This window comes from Ctenopharyngodon idella, chromosome 9 (assembly GCF_019924925.1).
Source record: "Ctenopharyngodon idella isolate HZGC_01 chromosome 9, HZGC01, whole genome shotgun sequence".
Classification (NCBI taxonomy): Eukaryota; Metazoa; Chordata; class Actinopteri; order Cypriniformes; family Xenocyprididae; genus Ctenopharyngodon; species Ctenopharyngodon idella.
Genome location: NC_067228.1, coordinates 6,707,933 through 6,729,632, shown reverse-complemented (window position 1 = coordinate 6,729,632; position 21,700 = coordinate 6,707,933). Strand labels below are relative to the sequence as shown.

General features: G+C 36.2%; 1 protein-coding gene across 5 annotated transcripts in view; it reads right to left on the bottom strand.

The window, feature by feature from the left end:
- Window positions 1-21,700, bottom strand: part of pde1a (phosphodiesterase 1A, calmodulin-dependent) — a 78,519-nt gene that overhangs the window by 32,900 nt on the left and 23,919 nt on the right. Inside the window, exon 1 of one of the 5 annotated variants that reach the window (XM_051906945.1) lies at window positions 19,110-19,483. The exons of 2 other annotated variants lie outside the window; for them this stretch is intronic. In XM_051906945.1, the coding sequence (XP_051762905.1) occupies window positions 19,110-19,162 (53 nt within the window). In that variant the 5' untranslated portion in view covers window positions 19,163-19,483. Of the gene's footprint in view, window positions 1-6,419; window positions 7,071-17,710; window positions 17,829-19,109; window positions 19,484-21,700 lie in introns of those variants that run through there. 2 more of the 5 variants (XM_051906947.1, XM_051906946.1) reach the window with 2 other exon arrangements.

Here is a 21,700-nt window from a genome sequence, read left to right as displayed (position 1 = left end):
CTGTCACGATATGATCTGGAATGATGTCTGACTCTGATTGTAGTCTGAGGTGGATCAGAATAACATCTGATGTGAAAATGAGGCAAATGTTCACAGTAAACCGCTCTCAAAGCCAAGCTAGTCATTCTTGCATTCATTGCAATTTGTCTGTCAAGTATGTGACTGGAAACAATGAATTACCTTTGGAAGATTCTCTGTCGTTCCTGTGAAAATGTGGGTTTGATATTCCTAATGCGGCTCTTTTAACATGAAGCTTTTGTCAAATTACTGGACTTCATCACCACAAACTGAGAGCCGAGGTAAGAAATGCTTTATGACAGAGCAAAAGAACCAAGATATAATGACAGACACTTTACAACCTGTGCATTTTAAGGAGATAAAGGTTTTTGCTGCCCATAGGTATCTTTCATTGCTCAGGAGACAAAATGGAGTTCCCCATTAGTCTCAGATGTTTCTCCTAAAAATCTTTAAGAGAAACAGACACAAATGAGACTTTTGTTGACATAAGGCCAATTAATGTGTATAGTATAACTCAGTTAATTTGCTCTTAAAATAATCTGATTAGAAATATTTGAGATCTCTCAATTTGGATTGCAGGTGTTGTCTTTAACTGTGTTCAGATTTGTAAAGATGCCACTGTTGAGATCTTTTGAACATTTTAAATTACTAGGATCTTTTTAGAAGGAAAATCTTTGTTTCAACTTCAATTTAAACCAAACTGCAAAAATAATGACTTAGGTTTCCTGAAGCACTTCACCTATCTGCCATTGGTCGGCCAAAAAGATAGCACCATCCCAAAACAACGCCATTGGTTGAGTGTCTTAAACAAACAGAGCAATGTTTTGATAACGCCACAACTAAAAAGCTTACATTTTCCAGGGAAATTAACCAACAAATGGATATAGAGTGGTGTAGGGATGACATACTTTTGTAGGCCAACCCAGAAGTTAGCATCACCCTGGTTTCCTCGACAAAAACCCAATAGGATTTTTCCATTGGCTTTTGGATCAATGCAGAAAGTAAGGTCTGTGACTAACAAAAGCTTATGATTCTTACACGTTTTGTTCATTGTGATAATTTCACAAATGAACACAACTTTTATGAATTTTGAAGTGTAAATACAATCGTCAGAAAAGCTAAATGTCTATAAATGAACTACACCACGGTCACATGAATTTAACATCACCATCACTAAGCTTCTGACAGCTCTTTCAGTCTTTGTTTAACAACATTTTCCTTGAAAGTTTGAGTTATAATAGTTTGCAAGAGTGTGATTCTACACACAACGAGGCCATGAAAGCGGACTAGGCAGTGGATGTGTTTCCCTGTTTGATGTGATGACGTTTAATGTCCTTGACAACCTCTGTAGTCCCATTTAGCCACTTGTTAGCAATTGCCTTTTACAATACAAGAAAAAAGCTTTAAAAATCACAAGAGGGTATTACTGATGTATTTTATATCGTAGAATAAACTTGAAAATATCTTGAGCTTGTGTTCACCAGAGATCTAATTTCAAGCATTTAACCACAAACCCATTCAAAAAACCCATTGATTTCAGGGCGATGGAAACAGAAGTACTAAAATGCTAACTCGTTTCTGAGTTTTGGCCTATAAAAATGTCATCCCTGCTAGGAGAAAGTATTATAACATGTAAAACTTACTTTTTAATCTACATTAAAAAAGATAGATAAACACATTAAACATTTGTATTGTGATTACATATGTTTCAAGCAGGTTTATCGAGTATAAGTAAAGACAGAATCTGGTTCTGGTTAAGTAGCTGGGGGCGAACAGCTCTGGAGTGACATGTCAACCTATCAGGGCCTATTTTTACCTGGAGTGCATGAAAGCGTGTGAGTGAGATGGACTCCATCTGACTTGTGGAGAGTGGCAGAGGAAAAGGGCAGGAGAATGATAAGGACTTTGAAAACATTGTGGGTGATACTCACTCCTTCCCTCCCTGATGGTAAACCGAGTTTCCAACCACCCAGCAGTGACCCCCAAGTTTGAGCACCTGGATAATGGAGTCTGATGGAGAGGAGGAGGGTGTGTAACCATGCATAAATCACAAACACACCCACCCACCCAAAATGTCACAGTGTGTATAATTATCACATAAGCTCTGCAGGCTCCAGAGGGGAGGACTTTCCAAACCATGATAACCACACAGCACTGCAGCAGGAGGGGATTTACAGTTTATCACAGTCTAGCTCTATATTTTCTTCAGGTTTCATCCCATTTAAACACTGTTTTTTTTTTTTTCTCATTCTTTCTTTAAAACAGCTTTAAATGAAGATAACCATACAAAGACATAGTTTGAACAATAGAATGTTTCTCATGATTTTAAAGATAATTTGATTCTAAATAATTTTTTACATAATAATTAAATAATTAATACAATAATTTCGCTTAAAAATATTCCATGGATGGATGGAACGATAGATAGAATGATAAAGCGATAGATAGAAAAAACGATAGAATTTAAGATCGAACGAGAGCGATAGAACAATAGAACGAACGATAGAACGATAGAACGAAGGATGGAACGAACAATCCATCAATCTGGTAATAAGTGGAAAAATGACTTGAATTTCTGAATTCGATAGATAAAACAAAGAGAAAGAATGATAGAACGAACGATAGAATGACAGAACAAATGAGAATGATAGAACAATAGATAGAAAGAACGATAGAATAATAGAACGAACGATAGAAAAAACGATAAATAGAACGAACGATAGAAAGAACGATAGATAAAACGAACGATAGAACGAACGATAGAACGAATGAGAGCGATAGAATGATAGATAGAACGATAGAATGAACGGTAGAACTATAGATAGAACGATAGAACGTACCATAGAACTACAGATAGAACGATCGAGAGCGATAGAATGATAGATAGAACGACTGATAGAATGAACGATAGAACGATAGATAGAATCATAAATAGAACGATAGAACAAACGATAGAACAAACTATAGAATGATCAATCTACTGATCTGGTAAAAACTGAAGTGGAAAAATGATTTGAATTTCTGAATTAGAACGATAGATAGAACGAAAGAACAATAGAACGATAGATAGATAGATACATAGAATTTCTGAATGTATTCAGACATTCTGTTTTAATGACAGCAGCTCTGATGCTGAGATGATCATGTGATCCAGCATTATTTGAGTTCCAAAAAGCATCTTGAGCTTCAGTGGAAAAAAGAAACAACAACAACAATAAATTTGTGGTGTCAAACTTTTGACCCCCTCTGTCTATGACATTTAATATGACACAAATGTAACGAATGTAACGGGATGCAGAGCCTTGAGTGCATCACCCTCCCTCTGGTCCCCCCACAACAGCTGTTGTGCTTATCAGCATTCACATGAAGCCTGTAAGAGTGTGTTTAACATTGAGGACAGCAAGAGTGCAGAACCTCCAACATGCGCTCCTCACTTAGAAGTAGCTGGCAAATATAATCTGTGCAAAATTCAGAGGAGAAATTAGAGTAAACTGGCTCAGGTCAGGTCCCACTTTATATTAAGTGGCCTTAACTACTATGTACTTACATTTAAATTAATCATTTGATACAATGCACTTATTGTGTACATACATGTTTTTACATTGTACTTATATTTTAAAAACACCTGCATGCAATTACATTTATAATTACACTGTTGACCCATCCCTTACACCTTACCCCTACCCTTAAACCTACCCACACCACCAAACCTGTCCCTAACCTTACCCGTATCCACCTCAATAGCAGCAAAAGTGTTTTGCAATTCAATATGAACTCAATAAGTACATTGTACTTATTTTTTGACGTAAGTACATAGTAGTTAAGGCCACCTAATATAAAGTGGGACCAATATACTATAAATACAATATAATATAAATTGCCTACATTTAGTATGTAAAAAAACTTGTCCAGAATGTGAGCCAAGAAAGAGTTAATCATTCATAACACTGGAAGGTCAAAGTAAGTGCATTGCATTATGGGATACAGCACTCAGTGCAGTGAGCTTTGTTACATATTGCACATTTTTGCAAATGCAGTAGGTCATATGATATTTAGCACATTTTGCACAATATGAATTCTATATACTACAAAAAAAAAAAAAAGAAAGAAAAAAGTATACTATAGGCCACAATGTGCGTAAAACTGCCTTAAACATGATAAAAACATAGTCATCTGGTCATTATCGGTAAATAAACACTGACAGGGTGATCAGGACACAAAGCAGAGGGGTCTTGCATCACTCTGAAGGTGTTTATTTTGCAAATAATCAATGCGTGTCTGCTTATTTTCAACGTTTTAACAATGTAGTCACTCATAAATTTACTTTTGGCATTTAAAAAAAGTTTAATATGACTAATAGTGTAATTATGTGTTTTTTTTGTTTGTTTGTGTGAATAGCCTTTCTAGGGAGATAAGATGCAAATTAACTTGTGCTACAATCCATGTATTTTCATGCATCTTTCAGCTAGGAATACAAATAAACTTATAATAAAATAAATATTTTACATGACATTCATTATGGAGAGTGCCATATTAAGCAGTGTTGTTTTTGCTAAGTAAAACTATTTAAAATGTTGAATAAAGCTGAAATAAAGTAAAATAAAATATAAATGTTAGTAAAAAAAAAAAAAAAAAACCTTAAAAAAGTAACTTGGCAACTAACTGAAAAAAATAAATGTATGTACTAAAATGACTAAAACAAAACCTGAAATAAAAATAATTGAAAGCAATATAGAATTGTTATTAAAAAAAAAAAACTAATAAAAATAACAAAAGCACATAAAATTACTAAAATGTAATTACAAAAAAAAAAAAAAACCTAAATCAAAATATTAACAAATACTATAATAGTATCTACATAATACTACCAATAAAATAGCTGTTCTATAAAAAAGTTGCTGACAATTTAGTGACAATCCTAAATCATTTTTATGGTAAACGGATACTGACTGTTGTAAAAATCTGAAAGTAATATTTACAATGTTGCCATGGCCATTATGACTTGCTAACGAGGCTCAATGGCACATGTGCCATCTTCTCCGGTTTAGCGGTCATTAAAGGGGTCATGAATTGAGAAATCAACTTTTCCTTGAGCTTTTGATATATAAGAGGTCATCGTACTATAAGAATATCCTGTAAGTTTCAGAACTGAAAACTTCCTTGTTAGTCCAATAAAAGCTTTTATTGACACCAGGCCCAGCGTACGATCTGATCTGACAGGTGAAACCCCGCCTCCGCAGAAGAAATCAACACCTACTTCTTCAATGCAATATTAGCCCCGCCCACTGCCGTGTTAGTGAGATGAGGAGGAGAGGAGAGCGATACAGGACTAAAAATAACATTATCTTTCAAAGGATCCTTATGCCAGGAATATGGTTATTTTCAACAATGTGAATGTCTCAGTTGAGCTTTATTTATTAGTATTTGGTATTTCACTGTGGATACTTTGGTAAATCAATTACATTTCGGCGATGAAAATAATCTGTTATTTAAACGATGATTAAATTATATAAAGAAAGCGATCAAAGAACGCTCCCTTTACAATCGCTGGAGCTGTCAATCAAACTGCGCGAGTTTATCAGTGACTGAGTTCTGGACTCGCGCCAAAACTCCTGTTTTATTCAATGAATCTCTTAGTTATATCGCGTTTGCACTGTTAGTTATGATGAAAGCATTCGTTAGTGTGCAGAAATTGAGTTACAATGATGAGATCACTGCTTTCAACAACATGTCTGTGATTGGCTGTTCATCACTGCGACCTTTCATGCCACGATCTAAATGTAATGCAGCACTTTTCACGATTAGTTAACCTTGAGAGCTGTAATAGTAAAAATGTGCTAAAAGAGAGAGTAATACTTGGCTTTTTTAAATGTAAAGATGTTAGCCAATCACAGCAGTGGGCGTTTACACTGAAGTCTCACAGCAGACACGCCCCTTAAAACAGCGTTCAAATCAGAGGGCTAAAATCATGGTAGCAAAAATGCCTTTTATTTCTAAATTATGACAATTTTTTATGTATAAAAGCATACTATAAGTGCACCCCAGGAAACATTATAAAACAATAAAACAACGCCGTTTATGACCCCTTTAAACAGAAATATTTGATAGAACAAAGTAATCGACCAATTAGAAACAAGCATTCCAAAGAGCTGTGTGAATACGACTGTAAACTTAGCTGAAAAACACACGAGATGAAGTATGACGGGTTGACAGACACCATCCTGTCGAGTGGTTTCAGAGCACAGGCACTTAGACTGACTGTATTTTTGGAGACTTTGCCATGGCCCCTGACACAGTGTACCGGGGAGGGTCTTCAGACCACTGCGAGTGTATGGAAATCAAAACAAGCATCTAAAAGAAGCCTGTCTGGAAATGGATAAAATAAACCTGCACCGCTTTACCTCTATAGCAGGCCTCCCAGAAGCAAAAACACGCTAAAGCAAGCTGGGTCGTCTGCTTTTAGCTGCATCTGGACTCTTCAGCCCATCGAGTAACATGCTGCTCCGTCAACCCAGTCCGAAAGTTCCTCAGGGACCCAGTTGAATCCATCTCCACCCCTTTTCTGAGTGCCTGTTTTCCAAATCTAGAACCACCAAGGCTTTTCATAGCTCACAGTGTATCCACCCAGGTCAGATTAGAAATTGCAAAACAAAACAAACCCTGGAAGTTTGCTTAGAGTTTTTCAAGAACTGTTCCTGAGAGGGACTACAAGGCCGGCTTGTTATCCTAGGGTGCATGAGAATGCCCTGCAGAAAGAGCGAGGGGGATGTTTCTCGTCGTCACTTCCAGCGGCCCAGTGAGACGCTGGCAATGGCAGCCGGCAGGCCATCGTGCCCCAGTCACACAAATACAGAGGAAGGTCAACCTCAAACATTTTCCCATGAGCTTGCTGTGCCATTACACGCAAAAGTCCAAAACTCAGAGCCGCTGCCGTCATTGACGGTCCCTCGAGGGCTCGCGATGGAAAGAAAGAAAGGACGCGCTGCCAGCCTCTCAGACAGCTCTGCATTCCTCACCCTACCAAGATGGCACCCATAGGACTGCTCACTGACCTGAAAATAATTAGAGAGGTGGGGAAGAGCGTGTGATGAGTCCAGAGAGGCAAATCAGCTCCTTTTAAGTAGAAAAAAAAAATCGCATGTGTAATGTGCATCGGACATAAGCAGTTTCCCACCCCATTTATTCAGACAAATAAATGGACGTGTTCCCTGATTTTACAGATATCCCGCCGCTAACTTTTTGGTTCCAAAAAAGTCCCTCGGCAACAGGGAAAATATTGTCACAAATTGTCCTCCCTTAACGCCAACACTGCTTACCAAATGTATTTATAGACAGATTGTGAACACAGACAAAGACTTGGAGAAAGGTGAACTGTCATCATGCATCTGTCCATTTTTTTTTAATTAACCTAGAGATACTGGTCAGTTAAATACTGACTGACTCATTCACTTGAATGATGGCTCAATAAGGGCATACAAATGAAAGCTTTCTGAGTGAATGAACAGAACATAAATCAACCAACCAAACTAAAATACGAATTTAATTAGTCACTAGAATATCTATATAAAATTTATAATAATATATAATAACATCAATATATATATATATATAACATCAATAATAATAATTATAATTACTTACATTATTATATATAATAATTATTTAATAATAATTTATTAGATCTGCTAATCTTTAGTTTACCAAAACTCAAATTCTCTTTAAAAAAAAATTACATCCATATATCAGTCATTATAAAATTATATTACATCATTATTATTATTATTATTATTATTATTATTATTTAAATTTTTGGTTTACCAAACCTCAAGTTATTTTTACAAGAAAATCACATCCATACATCAGTCACTCACATACTGTATCTATATTGTACAACAATTATTGTTATTATTACTATTATTATATAAAACACTATTATTATATAAAATACTTATACAGTATACAGTCAAACACTATTTATATATTTTTACTATTGGGTGCAGGACACTATAGCTCATTTATGTAAGTGAGGATAGCAAAATAAAGTAAACTGTGACATATTATACCCAAAAATTCTTCATATAGTGGACTACCAGTAAAACTGATAAAAATTTGACACTATGACCTGACCATGTTTTGCTTAAGTGTTATCTGACATAATTAAGATAATTTTTTCTGACAGTTTAACTCTGAGATCTTGTCATATTTTATTACCATTTTTTTTAAAATAGAGCGAATAAACTGTAATAATGAATGAAATGTTCAAGGTGTATGAATAAATTTTGGTTTGACTGTATAACACTTTTTGTAGACAATTGCTACAAAAGGGGGCCTGCGAAGAGACATGGTGCCCATCAGCCTCACAGGACCATAATCCCTTCAAGATTTTGCGTGCATGGATTTGACTAGAGGACCTCAGCCCCTCTGGTGACGTGCTAAACACAGGTTGATACAAGCAGTCTGCAGTGATCTGCGGTGCCAGAGAACAATTCCTAGAGCCAAGCAGAGCGCTGATTAAACAAACATCCCATTCTTCACAAGCCTCAGTTTCTCCAGTCCTTCAAGTACTGAAGCCACATCTTAATGCCCGCAGGACAGGTTGGTTTACACTGGGTTGTAAACTAACCTCTTGGGTTCCCATTTGAAGCAGTTAAGCTGAAGCTCTAAATGCAAGTAACGTCAGTCTAGTTGTGTTTTGGCAGCACAGAGGGCAGTGATTTACTGGCTAAGACTCTATCTCTGTTAAACATCTCCCTATGCTTATCCTCCACAAGTGATGTAAATCCCACCCCTTAGGGGATGTGGATGACTTTACCTGATGTTCAAGAAATTTGACTAAAAAAAAAAAAAACAGTTAAACGTGTTAATTTAGTGCCATTAAAGGGGTCATGACATGGATTTTTTTCCCTTGAGGTTCACTTATAATATTAATGAAGTTTTTTGCACAAAAAAACAAAAACAATATATATGCAGGAAAAAAATTATTTTCAACCGTCATTCTGGTCTGTTTTTAAGGGGCGGCTCCTTTAAGGCTCGTCAGTAAATGGCCACTGTTATGATTGGCTAACGTCACTGCATAGGAAACAGTATCAACACCCACTCGCTATTGCATGCAAGTAAGTGTTTTGAAAACATTATTAATATAAAGCCGTCATTTACAGACAGAGCTTTATGAAATCATTTACGTACGGTTTGTGATGCAGCTGCTGTCAAATCCAATACAGTTGGCTGCTTCATCTGTCAACAAAAGTTTCTTTGTGAACTCTCCATTACACTGTGCCTCGCTGACAAAACAAAATGTTCCGAACAAACATATAATCCTTCGAGATGCCATTAAAATAAGCCATCCACCTGTTTCCGATGCTGGGATCCTTCTGAAGTCTGTACAGAGACGCAAATGAGCTGTTTAAACTAGACGCGTCAAAGCGAATGTTGTTTCATTTGTCCTGTCGACAGACTCAAGAGCGTGGAATATGTCAGAATCTGTGTACTGTATCCAGTGTAGACAGCATCAGTGATTATAATGGTTTCTATTTACTTTTGTGCGATCTGATTCAAATAAAGTGCCCTACTTAAAATGAATTCATAAAGAAGACCAAAGTCTCTCACGGGCCTTCCATGGGCCCTGAATAAATTATAGTCGCTTGCAGCAAAACTTCTTTTCCTCAAAAGGGAATTTAAAGAGACAATCACAAGATAATCATGCAGAGAATCACTGGAGTCCTTGACTTCCCTATTAGGATTTTGTCAATTAAGTTCATTTTGTGATTATCAGATCAGTCTGCTCTTCTATCGAATGCTGGAGCCACTGGCAACAAAGAATCTTCGCCAACTTACAGTCACACAATGTTTAGGATTAGTTACAACCGTATTTACTAACAGATGTGACTCTTGAATTGTCCTGCTTATACAATATACCTGATGCCAAGGCCTTTTCTATCCTTACAATTACAGCGTATAACGTATCCTACTGTGAATATCAAGGACGGTGATTTCCATTAACACAACAGAAAGTCTTATCACAACTGATGCAATGTTATTCAATAAATGGTACAAATTGAGGTGCGATTTAATCTTAAAACATTAATTAACTGAATGCTTTTGAATGCTTTTAGAAGTCAATTGACTCACATAAATGAGAGCAGCTCCAGCGGAACTTCAGTGAGCTGTAAAAAGTGTGCATTCAATGCAGATTTAGCATGAGATGGGCTTTAAGTTGGGATTTTCAATTGATAACACTAGGGATGCAGGGATACTGGTATCGGTATCGGGCCGATACCAAGCTCGTGTACTTACAGTCGTACACGCAAAAATACCCCCGATACCAAAGACCGATACCTCGCGTGACGTAACTGACAGAATTTTCCATGCACAGAGACACCGGCGGCAGCAGCAGAAACAATGTCAGCCTCAGAGGTGTGGAAATACTTCAAAATTAATGATGACAACCCACACATTGCGAACTGCATGCTTTCGATCACAATTCGTTATCGATTAGTGAAGGCGGGATAGGCGGAATCGCGCTGAATGACACAGACCAGAAGTGCTCCCTCGCACACTCTCTCTCTCTCTCTCTCTCTCTCTCTCGCGTGCACGCTTTCTCTTTCTTGTGCGCGATCCCAGTTCTCTCAGACAGCGCGCGATCAGTTTTCCTCGCGCCTGAATGGTCAAATGCACACAAAGTTGTCAAAATGTCCATCGTGTGGAGTATCTCACGTAAATACAGTCGGTTATGGCTTAAGTCGATGTAAACATTTGGGTGAAAACAGGATATGTGTCAGTATCCATGGATTCTGTCTTAAAGGGACCGTAGCCTATATTTGTCATTATTGTTAAACAACAAAAGATGTTAAATAAATGTATACATGGTAAATAAACCTACTGTATCTGAAAAACAAGTTTATTTAATTTGCATCTCTATAGTATTTTTTGTATTGTTTGTAATTTGTTTGAAAATGTCTTTTTATATAACAACAATTATATATATTGGTAATTATGCCCTTTGAAGGTTATGGACACTGAAATTTTTGTTCTTTAAGTTTGTGACAAGCACATAAAAATTATTACTTTTTTCATTAGAGTATTAATAAAGAAGAAGCTGTCCTACATTCATTAGTCTCACTGTGTTATGCTTGGAAAAAAAAAAAAGTGAGAGAGAGAGAGAGAGAGAGAGAGAGAGAGAGAGAGAGAGAGAGAGAGAGAGAGAAATGTATAGGCATCGGTATCGGTATCGACGAGTACCAGAAAAAAAGTATCGGTACTCGTACTTGGTTCTTAAAAAATGGTATTGGTGCATCCCTAGATAACACTGATGCTAATATCTAGAAAAAGGGGCATCTGATATAATACTGATCTACAGTTGCACCAAATAGCATTTTGACACTTATGAGATAAAAATGCATGAATGGGCTTGCATGAAAAAAAAAAAAAACAAGTAGCATTTTAAAGAAAAATAGGACAAGCACATCCACGAAAATTCACCTTGATAATTTTAGTGGATTAAAAGTAACTGGTTAAAAGTAATCACACAAAAAGGCTGCCATTTAGATTTATGTTTATTTTCTAATGCAATTACTTTTTTAAGTGTGACCTAAGTGTCCAAATACTCTATGGACAATAATCGGCCTGGTCTAATCTCTGGTTTATCAATACTTTCTTCTGTGTTCATAATGTTCAGTGAATTTAACACTCACCTATTCAACTTAGAAACAAGTCCAAGGTCACAGAGGTAGACACCCCTACAGTCGCTTGAACAATAACAATACCTAAACTACAGAAATTCAGGAAATTCACCCGTCTTGTTTCATTTCTGCATAAACAAGCTTCCATTACATCCGCCATCAGCACAGCTCTTCCGACCAGCTTCCAAAGGCACCATAACATCAAGTCAAATGATCCAGAACAAATGCAAGTGAGCTTTAGAGAAAACAGAGCAAATATATAGTATTTGCTCCTTTCAACAGCTCCTTCTGAAAGCATTTTTATTCTTTCAAACAACCACTGAACCACACATAAAGAATTGTGGGATATCATAGGCAGTGAAGGACATGTCTATACTGCTGTAAAAAACCAACCAGATGAAGGCATCTTAGTAGAAAGGAAAAACCTCAGAAACAGATTATTAACAGGAGTTGAAGGATATGGGTGGTGCAACACCAGCCCCTGAACTGCTCATTTACCACAAGCACACCCAAACTAACAAGATGTGTATATCTCTTTTAAAGACTTCTGCATATGGCAATGCAAATCCTACTGATGAAATGATTTATCTGAAAGTTAAATTAATATATACAGCACACACAGTACCACAGTCCTGTTATAGCAAGTCCCTTCACTCGATGGTCATCTTGACAAGCTAACAAAAATATGATCTAAAAACATTTTGCTAATGTTCCCATTAAAGGATTAGTTCACTTCAGAATTAAAATTTCCTAATAATTTACTCACCCCCATGTCATCCAAGATGTTTATGTCTTTCTTTCTTCAGTCAAAAAGAAATTATGGTTTTTGAGGAAAACATTCCAGGATTTTTCTCCATATAGTGGACTTCAGTGGGGTTCAACGGGTTGAAGGTCCAAATTGCAGTTTCAGTGCAGCTTCAAAGAGCTCTACAGGATCCCAGACGAGGAATAAGGGTCTTATATAGCGAAGCGATTGGTCATTTTCTAAAAATAAAATAAAAATTATATACTTTTTGACCACAAATGTGGTCTTGCACTGCTCTGCAATGCACCACGCATTATGTAATCATGTTGGAAAGGTCACGCGTGACGTATAGGAAAAAAAAAAGGCCGTTTTTTGTAAAGGCCGTTTGACTTAGTCTTTGCACGTTCACTTTGTAAATACTTGCTTGGTACTTCCGCCTATGTCACGCGTAACCTTTCCAATGTGATTACGTAATGCGTGGTGCATCGCAGAGCAGTGCAAGACGAGCATTTGTGGTTAAAAGTATATCATTTTTATTTATTTTTTTAGAAAATGACCGATCGTTTCGCTAGACAAGACCCTTATTCCTCGTCTGGGATTGTGTAGAGACCTTTGAAGCTGCACTGAAACTGCAATTTGGACCTTCAACCTGATGGTATCCGATGAAGTCCACTATATGGAGAAAAATCCTGGAAAGTTTTCCTCAAAAACCTTAATTTCTTTTCAACTGAAGAAAGAAAGACATAAACATCTTGGATGACTTGAGGGCAAGTAAATTATCAGGAAATTTTAATTCTGAAGTGAACTAATCCTTTAAGTTATGAAAACATTATTTCTGAATGTTAAAAAAAATACTGTTTTTGTGCTAACCTTTTAAGAACATTATTAAAAGACCAGATAACTTTGAACAAATGTTCTATTAACTTTACTGAAATATGTTTGTTCATAATTTTGAGAGACCCTTGCCAGAACTTCAGCCAAAGTTGAGAATGTTCCCTATTAGCTGGGTGGACACATTATTGGAAGCTATGTTCCTGTCATGCAGCTCGAGTCTATTTCAAAATCTCCAAAACAGATTACGTTTCAATAACATACTTCAAATTAGCAATAGAATCTGACACCACTTTGCTTCGTTATCAAATCATGCAACTGTATTTCTCTATTGGCTCTAACAGGCTATTGGCTCTTTTAACTGACAGGCGAGAGTGTTGCATTTTCTCCCATTCATTACTCTACAAGTGTCCATACTTATACTGTCCCTGAAAATACACACTGCAAAGGACAAAACATTAAAAACAGAGGCTTATTTCCATAGATGTATTCTTATGTAATATCATGTCATCAAATTATAAACTGATGGATTAATCTGGTAAATGAATGAGACAGAGTCACTGTGCCTTTGATTTATTTGACCAATTAATGCACAAACTCCTCACTATTTACACATGAAAGCTAAACTAATAAAACAGCGCAATAATATGATGAGCAGGGTGAAAAAGCAGTAACGCAATCATTCTAAATGTATTGTCGTGTCATACCCCTTTAAACACAAAACTGGTGATTGATCAAATACCACCCAGTATTAACTATTTATCGAGCGTTTGTGTCATCTATCAGATTGCTTTAGTATGCATTGTTCTCTACTCTTTAAAAAAAAAAAAAAAAAAAAAAAGCCTAATTTTCTTTTAGAAACAAGCCAGAAATGTCAGGGGACGTGTTTGTGAGGTCAGTGGTTTGAAAGCTGAATCTCCCGGTAGAGTGAAATGTAATATGTGCCTAAGGGTAAATAAGGCAAGGTTATGACTGTATTCATATTTTTCATTAACTTCCTAAATGTTGCTGGCTTTGATGAGGAACTATGGGCCAAAATTTTCCCTTGAAATCTGTGCTGACTTATTCCATAGTGACAGACATCAGATATCGTACTGCATGTTCTCAAAACACAGATTATAGAGGACTGATTCTGGTATGCAAACCTTATTAGTGACGAGTCATGTGATACAGATTGCATCTAAGTCTCATCAGACAAATTAGCACAATCTAGATTCTTATACATATAAAAAGCTCAAAGGATCTCAATATATATATAATCACTCCTGGCAAAGATTGTTGATTTAAAAAAAAGAGGCCTATTAGGCTGATTCACAGTGGTTTCAGGCAACAAATGTGCATAATTTATGTATAATTTAGTAAAAATCTACTCTTCAGCTCATACATTCTGCAGGGTTCAAACGTTTGGGGTCAGTAAGATTTTTTAATGCTTTTGAAAAAAGTCTCTTGTGCTCACCAAGGCTGCATTTATTTGATCAAAAATACAGTAATATTGTGAAATATTAAAATAAATAACTTTTTATTTATTAGAAATTTTTCTATTTTAATATATTTTAAAATGTAATTTATTTCTGTGATGTTTTCAGCATCATTACTCTTCAGTCTTCAGTGTCACATGATCCTTTAGAAATCATTCTAATATTCTGATTTGCTGCTCAAGAAACATTTCTTCTTATCATCATCATCAATATTAACCATGATACATTTTTTCAGGATTCTTTAATGAATAGAAAGTTCAAAAGAACATTTATTTGAGATAGAAATCTTTTTTTAACATTATAAATGCCTTTACTGTCACTTTTGACTAGTTTAACGCATCCTTTCTAAATAAAAGCATTAATTTCTTTCAAAAAACAAAACAAAATCTTACTGACCCCAAAATGTTTATTTTGCATATAAGTTTACCTGTAATACATTTCAGAAAATATCGCTCAGCATATTTTTATACTAAGGTTATATAACGTGTGCCTCCAGCTGTTTTGTCTTACAAACAAATTTCATGCAGGTTTCATAACCAAAATCACTCATGATCTTCTGTATTCAAAGCCGTACCATACAGGCTATATAGTCCTACACTCCAACTATAGAGGCAGGGTAAAATATTTGCTCTTATAGGTGTTTTTTCACTAGCTAACTGAGGCTACTAATCTCAAATGTGAGGAGTTAATTCAATTGACGTCCTCTGTGCTTTGTTATGAACTTCTATTACCTTGCAAGAGTAAGATGTCAGCTCTGAAAAATGTGCAATGCTCCATTGTTCTCCCTTGACATTACGATAGTATCTGCAAAAATGCAATCCGATAGGGTCTGTTTAATACTTTACTAATTTAGTCTTCAGTCTCTAAGACAGCTCCCTTCATTCTTTCCAAAACACTCTTCTTGCATATTCGCAAAGATTAGATTGAATTAGCGCCATAAAAAGATAATGAAGGTCTCAGATACAACAATTTATTTACTATTCATAATACAAAGCTACCATAATAAGCATAACCCAGTCTGGACCAATAAGCAAATTCAGCAGAGAAAGGAAACAAAAGAGATGATGGTTGGTTGAATCACGCTGATTCATTTTGTCTGTTTGGTCCTCATAGTAAACGTCAGTTCATCAAAGCGGTCCATGTGATGGACTACAGATGTCATGTAAAACTGCCCAATGGGATGTTACTCATTGCAAACAAATGGTAGAGAAAGCTTAATTTCCAGAGCCTTGCCTGCAAGTTTCAAAAATCTGTTATTGCTATGCAGGCCTCACAGCTGATATTGGAGTTAGCAAGGAGAGGATCCTCAAGGGGAACATCGGGGTACAAAACATACCATGAAACCCCCAAGAGAGAACAAGAGTCACACACAAAAATATATCCCAGGATAATTGAAAAGCCAAGAACTTAGAAAGTCTCTCATACAACAACTGCAAACTCAGTACAGCTCTGACTGTACAAACATTAGATAAAAAAAATTAGAAATGTTGTCTTGGAACTAACTGAAATAAGTTGAAGTTGAAGTATTAAAACTGCTAAAACTAAAATTGAATTAAAAATAAATTAAAGGTAAACATATATATATATATATATATATATATATAAACTCATGAAAATGACACACAAAATACTTAAACTAAAATTAAAATGAAAACTGAAAATACAAAAATAAAAGCCAATTCAAAATATTAATAAACACTACATGCATTATAATAGGCATCGCTGGCACACTTCTGACACAAAAAGTTTTAAGACAACTTTCGGCCAAATTCTAAAGGCATCACTGCATGTAGAAGGCAGTCCATAATGCACTGCAACAAGCTCACTAAAAATTTCATTCAAGATGGTGGACAAAACAGGGAAAATGCTAAATATAAACATATTTATAATTCATTCAATAACAAAAAAAATATCTATAAATAATATTTCAAAGTATTGCACATAACTATGTATTTTTATGCATATAAGAGTACCAAATCATTAGCTTTGCAACAAGTTAACGTCAGACTGTACTGAAATCCAGTGGTGGACGAAGTACACTTGAGTATTAGATACCCTAATAAAATATTACTCCAATAAAAATTAAGTACTTATATTCAATTTTACTTCAGTAAAAGTACAAAAGTACTTGATTTTGAATGTACTTAAAGCTACAATATGTAAGATTTTTGCAGTAAAATATCCAAAAACCACTAGGCCAGTGTTATATATTTTGTTCAGTTGAGTACTTACAATATCCCAAATGTTTCCAACTATTTGTAAATCGTGAGAAAATCGTGATTTTAAACAAGGATACGGGACGAGTATTCTAATATCGATCTAGCTTACTGCAGTGTGGAACAAGTGTCTCAAAGCAGTCGCCGAGCGAACGCACAGAGTAACGTTATAACATCATTTTCAACACAGTCAAATGTATCTAATATGATAAACAGTGCTGTGTTACCTCATACACTTGACCAGAAGAAGCGGTGCCGGCGACTGGAGCATAATAAAAGTTCCGCTGCTCGTGAGGCGTGTGTCGCGTTTGTCTCTCATTAGCAATCGCTCCAGCGGCCTCGTTCAGATCCCACAGCACTCGCCCTGCTCTGCTTCATACTACAGTAATGTTAATAATCTCATCCACGAACATGATTTCTGCCCGAGTCCCGTCCTGATTCTTTTCCACCGACTGTGAGGTGAAGACTACATCTCCCAAGATTCCGCGCTCAATCTCGGCGTCATCAAGCTATGCCTTTGTTTTGACTAGGTGACCTCTAGCGGTGAAAAATCTACACATTGTAGCTTTAAGTATTAAAAGTAGAAAGTGCTGATTGATTAATGTTTATTTATTTTCCAATTTTATATACTCCATCCTACTGCATAAAATAAGATTGGGGGGGGGCAGCACTAGTTTGCAAACAACTGACAGTCATGGCCTAAATATGATTTTCATTAACAATAATTCGGCATTAGTAACTTACTTTTCACACCATTAGTCGCACATTCACTTAAGCTCCCAGGATCTCCCGTTCTTGGTTCTTGTCCAGACTTGTGAATCCAGTAAACTGTTGACTGGAGACTCACTCTGACTGGATCATTTGAGTCAGTGAGTTGTTGACTCAAGAACAGATGCAATCAGATGCAATCTAATTCACAAATGAATCATTCAGTGTGATTTGCGAACCAATTTAACAGGTTAATTGGGTGATGATTTCTTCAGTTGAAAATAACAAGGAATGACATGTTTTTATGAAATGTAGTGGAGTAAAAAGTATAATATTATGCTTTGGAATGTAGTTAAGTAAAAGTTTCCCATATTAAAAATACTCAGATAAAGTAAAGATACTTGAAAAATGTACTTAAGTACAGCAACAAAAGTAAAAATACTTCACTGTCCACCACTGCTGAAATCAATTGAGCTTCATGTGAGAACTGCTATTTGTTGCTGTCTGTGTAGAGTGTTCCAAATCAGTCACTTATGAGGTCCCATACAAGTTAGTACCCTGAGTACTATGTACACAGGTAGCTTGCTAGGTTTGGAACAAAGCCAATATCTCCTAATCCTCAAGAACGCAAAAATGTAAACCTGCTTTAAAACCGCTAAACTGATTTGCCTGACAAAAGCATGCAAAAGAACCTGTTGCACATCTGCTTCCATTTTACATGCAAAAAAGCGATTAGCAACCTGCTTGAAATAACGGAGGAACGCAATGAACCACAGCTTAATGTTCTGCCTCTAATGACTGTGTAACCACATTAGACGGGGGCATTTAGCGAAGGGTATTTTGCTCCCATTCCTTTGAAACACACTGTGGCTGATAACAGAGCAAAAGCAGATAAGGTTGAAAGTGCCCCTGAGAATCAAAGTCACACTTTAGATGTACTATTTGCTAACAGGTTCGTTAAAAAAAAAAAAGTTTCGTTTATGTTTCAGCTTGGTCTCAGATGTTTCTCATGCATTTCTTTAGGAGAAATAAAGCTAAATGGGACAACTGTTGTTGTACAACAAGAGTATAACGCTATAAAATCCACATGTATAGCTCAAATAAATTAGACTTGGATGAAATCTGATGAGAAATATTTGAGTCCATACGGAGATATCTAATTTTTGATTGGTATATTGACAAATCTGAGAAGAGACACACTCAAGATTTCTCAGGAGAAACATCTAAAAAGAAGCAGATTTCTCAATTTGTTCTCCATTTTATCTCATCGCTCTCTAGAAACGGCCATACATGCTAAAGCACCACAGAAACCAACTTTTTTCAAAGTTACACAACACAAACTTTACAACTTCAAAACAGAGTTCCCATACAAACTCAATCACAAAATATGAACATTTAACTGGAGCAACCAGGAAGCCACAGCTGAATCCCTTACCTGAATATGGGTCTATGGAGAAGCTTTCTTTTGATGGTCACATACTCATCCATTTAAGAGCACGAGTCCAAGGATTGTGTGAGCAGAGGCTTCAGTCAGACTGTCCCCAGCTGCTCCTCACATTGCCGTGTGCACTCTGCCCGATCCAGCCTCCCTCTCTTCTTTCTTTCTTCCTCACTGACGGCCCAGTGCAAAAGGCCATGGAGGCCACATCACAGAAAACGCTCAGGCAAACACCAAACGTTAAACTTAGAGAGAGCCAGGTGCCCTGCTCCAGAGTTGAACTCTTCACGGTGGCTTTTATCTCTCTGTCCCTCACGCAAAAACGCTTCCTCAACGCCTGCCTCCTCTCCCTTACAGCCACTCTCCCTTCCAGAAAAGCTGTCGAGCACGCAAATTAACATTGGCGGACAGGGTCTGGTCAAAAAAGGGGCTGGACCCATGTCAGGAAACAGTAATTATATCACAATCTGGCTTGTGTTTAGTGTGATGTGTGGACAAAGTTATGCGATGCAGAGCGAGGTGTGCGTTTTTGCGTTTAAAACATTTTCGTTCATCTTTTGCAAACATACTGTAACTTGTAAACTCAAAACAACTTCTTAAGATGACAAAACGGCTTATTATGAGCTTCTACAACTTTCTGATGTCAGATGAAGACGTCTGAACACATAAAACACACACATTTTTATCTCAACAACGGTGATTTGTATTGAGAAATGTTATCTCCATGTGGAAAGAAACTTGTTGCATCACGGACTGGTTAGGACATAGCCAGGGTCAGTGATAGAGTGGAAAATTGTCATGGAAAACTAAATAATGATTTTTTTTGGCACTGCAAAATCTTTGCTAAAATTATAAGTGGACCTCAGGGAGAAATAATATGATAAGAAGAGAAGAAAAGAAGAAAGATATGAGCTCTTCAGGGGAGTCTCTTGTGCTTTAATCGAAAGAAACTCTTTAGCTGGAGCAGGGCAGAGAAACACCCAATGGTGACTCAGGAATGGTTACAAACACTAATATGATATTCATATTAGTGATGTCAATCTCAGAGACTAACGGCGTGGATACAGATGGAGACACATCAAAAAGAGAAAAAAGAAACATGTCTGGCAAGTGGTACTACAGTACATTCTCTGGATCATTAAAACTGTAAATTCCACGGCCTGTCAACTGTTCAAAATATGTAGTATTAGATAAAGATTTTTTTGAAAATGCAACTTAATGCACAGCTTTATCAAAGATATATTTTATTGTAAGATTTATTAGCTACAGCAGTGCTTATCTATATTAAAATATATAAATAAAGCTTCTTTATTTGCATTGATGGCCCCATGAAGGACCTTCAACATTCACAGAATCTTTCCATTACACAAAAGGTTCTTTATAGTGGAAAAGGGTTCTTTAGATTATTAAAATTTTCTTCACACTAATGAATATTTGAAAAACCTTTTGGAACCTTTATTTTTAAGAGTGTAGGTCCAGAGATTAAAAAAATAAACCTGTTTTAAGACCCCATTTAATTCAGCTTTCTGATCTTCTTATTGACACAGGAAATACGGGATAGGACATTTGAAAGGGCTTGTGTCATCTTTTTAAACAGCCAATAGGCTTTAGTTTCATCACATTAAGTCTAAAAATGAAAAAAGATTTTTTTTTTTTCCACCCTCTCAAGTTCTCAAAGCGAAAACACGTGGACTAAATGTCACAAAACTCAAGTTTTGATTTGTAGGGTCTTGAAAAGTTTAAACAGCATATTTCCTCATTTGGTCAGAAAGGTAGACCCCATGTGCAGTTCAAAAAAAAAAAACATAAACCAAATTCCCTATGGAAAGAAAGTGCAACGCTGCGAACCCAAAGTGCATCAGGGGTCACTGCAAACTTTTGATTTTGGAAAACGGATCATTAAGATAAAAAATATTCAGAGATAAGATGCATTGTTAATACGTGACAAATTCACTGACAAACTGAATCAACCAAAAAATAAAAAATATACAGAAACGGCCTATAAAATCAAGACGTCACATAAAAATGGTACAGTGGAGAGAGAGACTGGAGTGTCCTAATAAGGCAAAAATATGACGACAAGGAGAAATACTAGTCCAAATACAATTGTATCCTGTCAAATTATCATAATTAAAATATATTGTCAGCATACACTAATAAAAATATGAAGCACTGGGCTAAAAGTGGTAAAACATTGTATAGATTAATGTAAAAGTGCACTCAAATGGAAATTTCACAAAGTCAGCATTACTCACACGAAAACAGATCCCAGTTCTTTCAGGTAATACCGAAATGATCCAGACTCGGATACAGATAGAGCATATACTGCATGTGAAATTTTCAAAGAAACACTAATATGGGGATAAATCTGACATCAGAGCCTGAGTAATGTTTGAGTTACTCTTAAATGGCCCATAAAATAAAATACAAACAATCCAAACTGTTTACTCATCTATCATGAGGCTTCGAAATACAGCAGACGGCTTAGGCAGACATCTCTGGCATATCTGATGTTATTTTAATAACTGCATAAGGCTCAACGATAAATAAGCATATCTGAGATGATGAAAAGGAGAAAGCATTTTTAA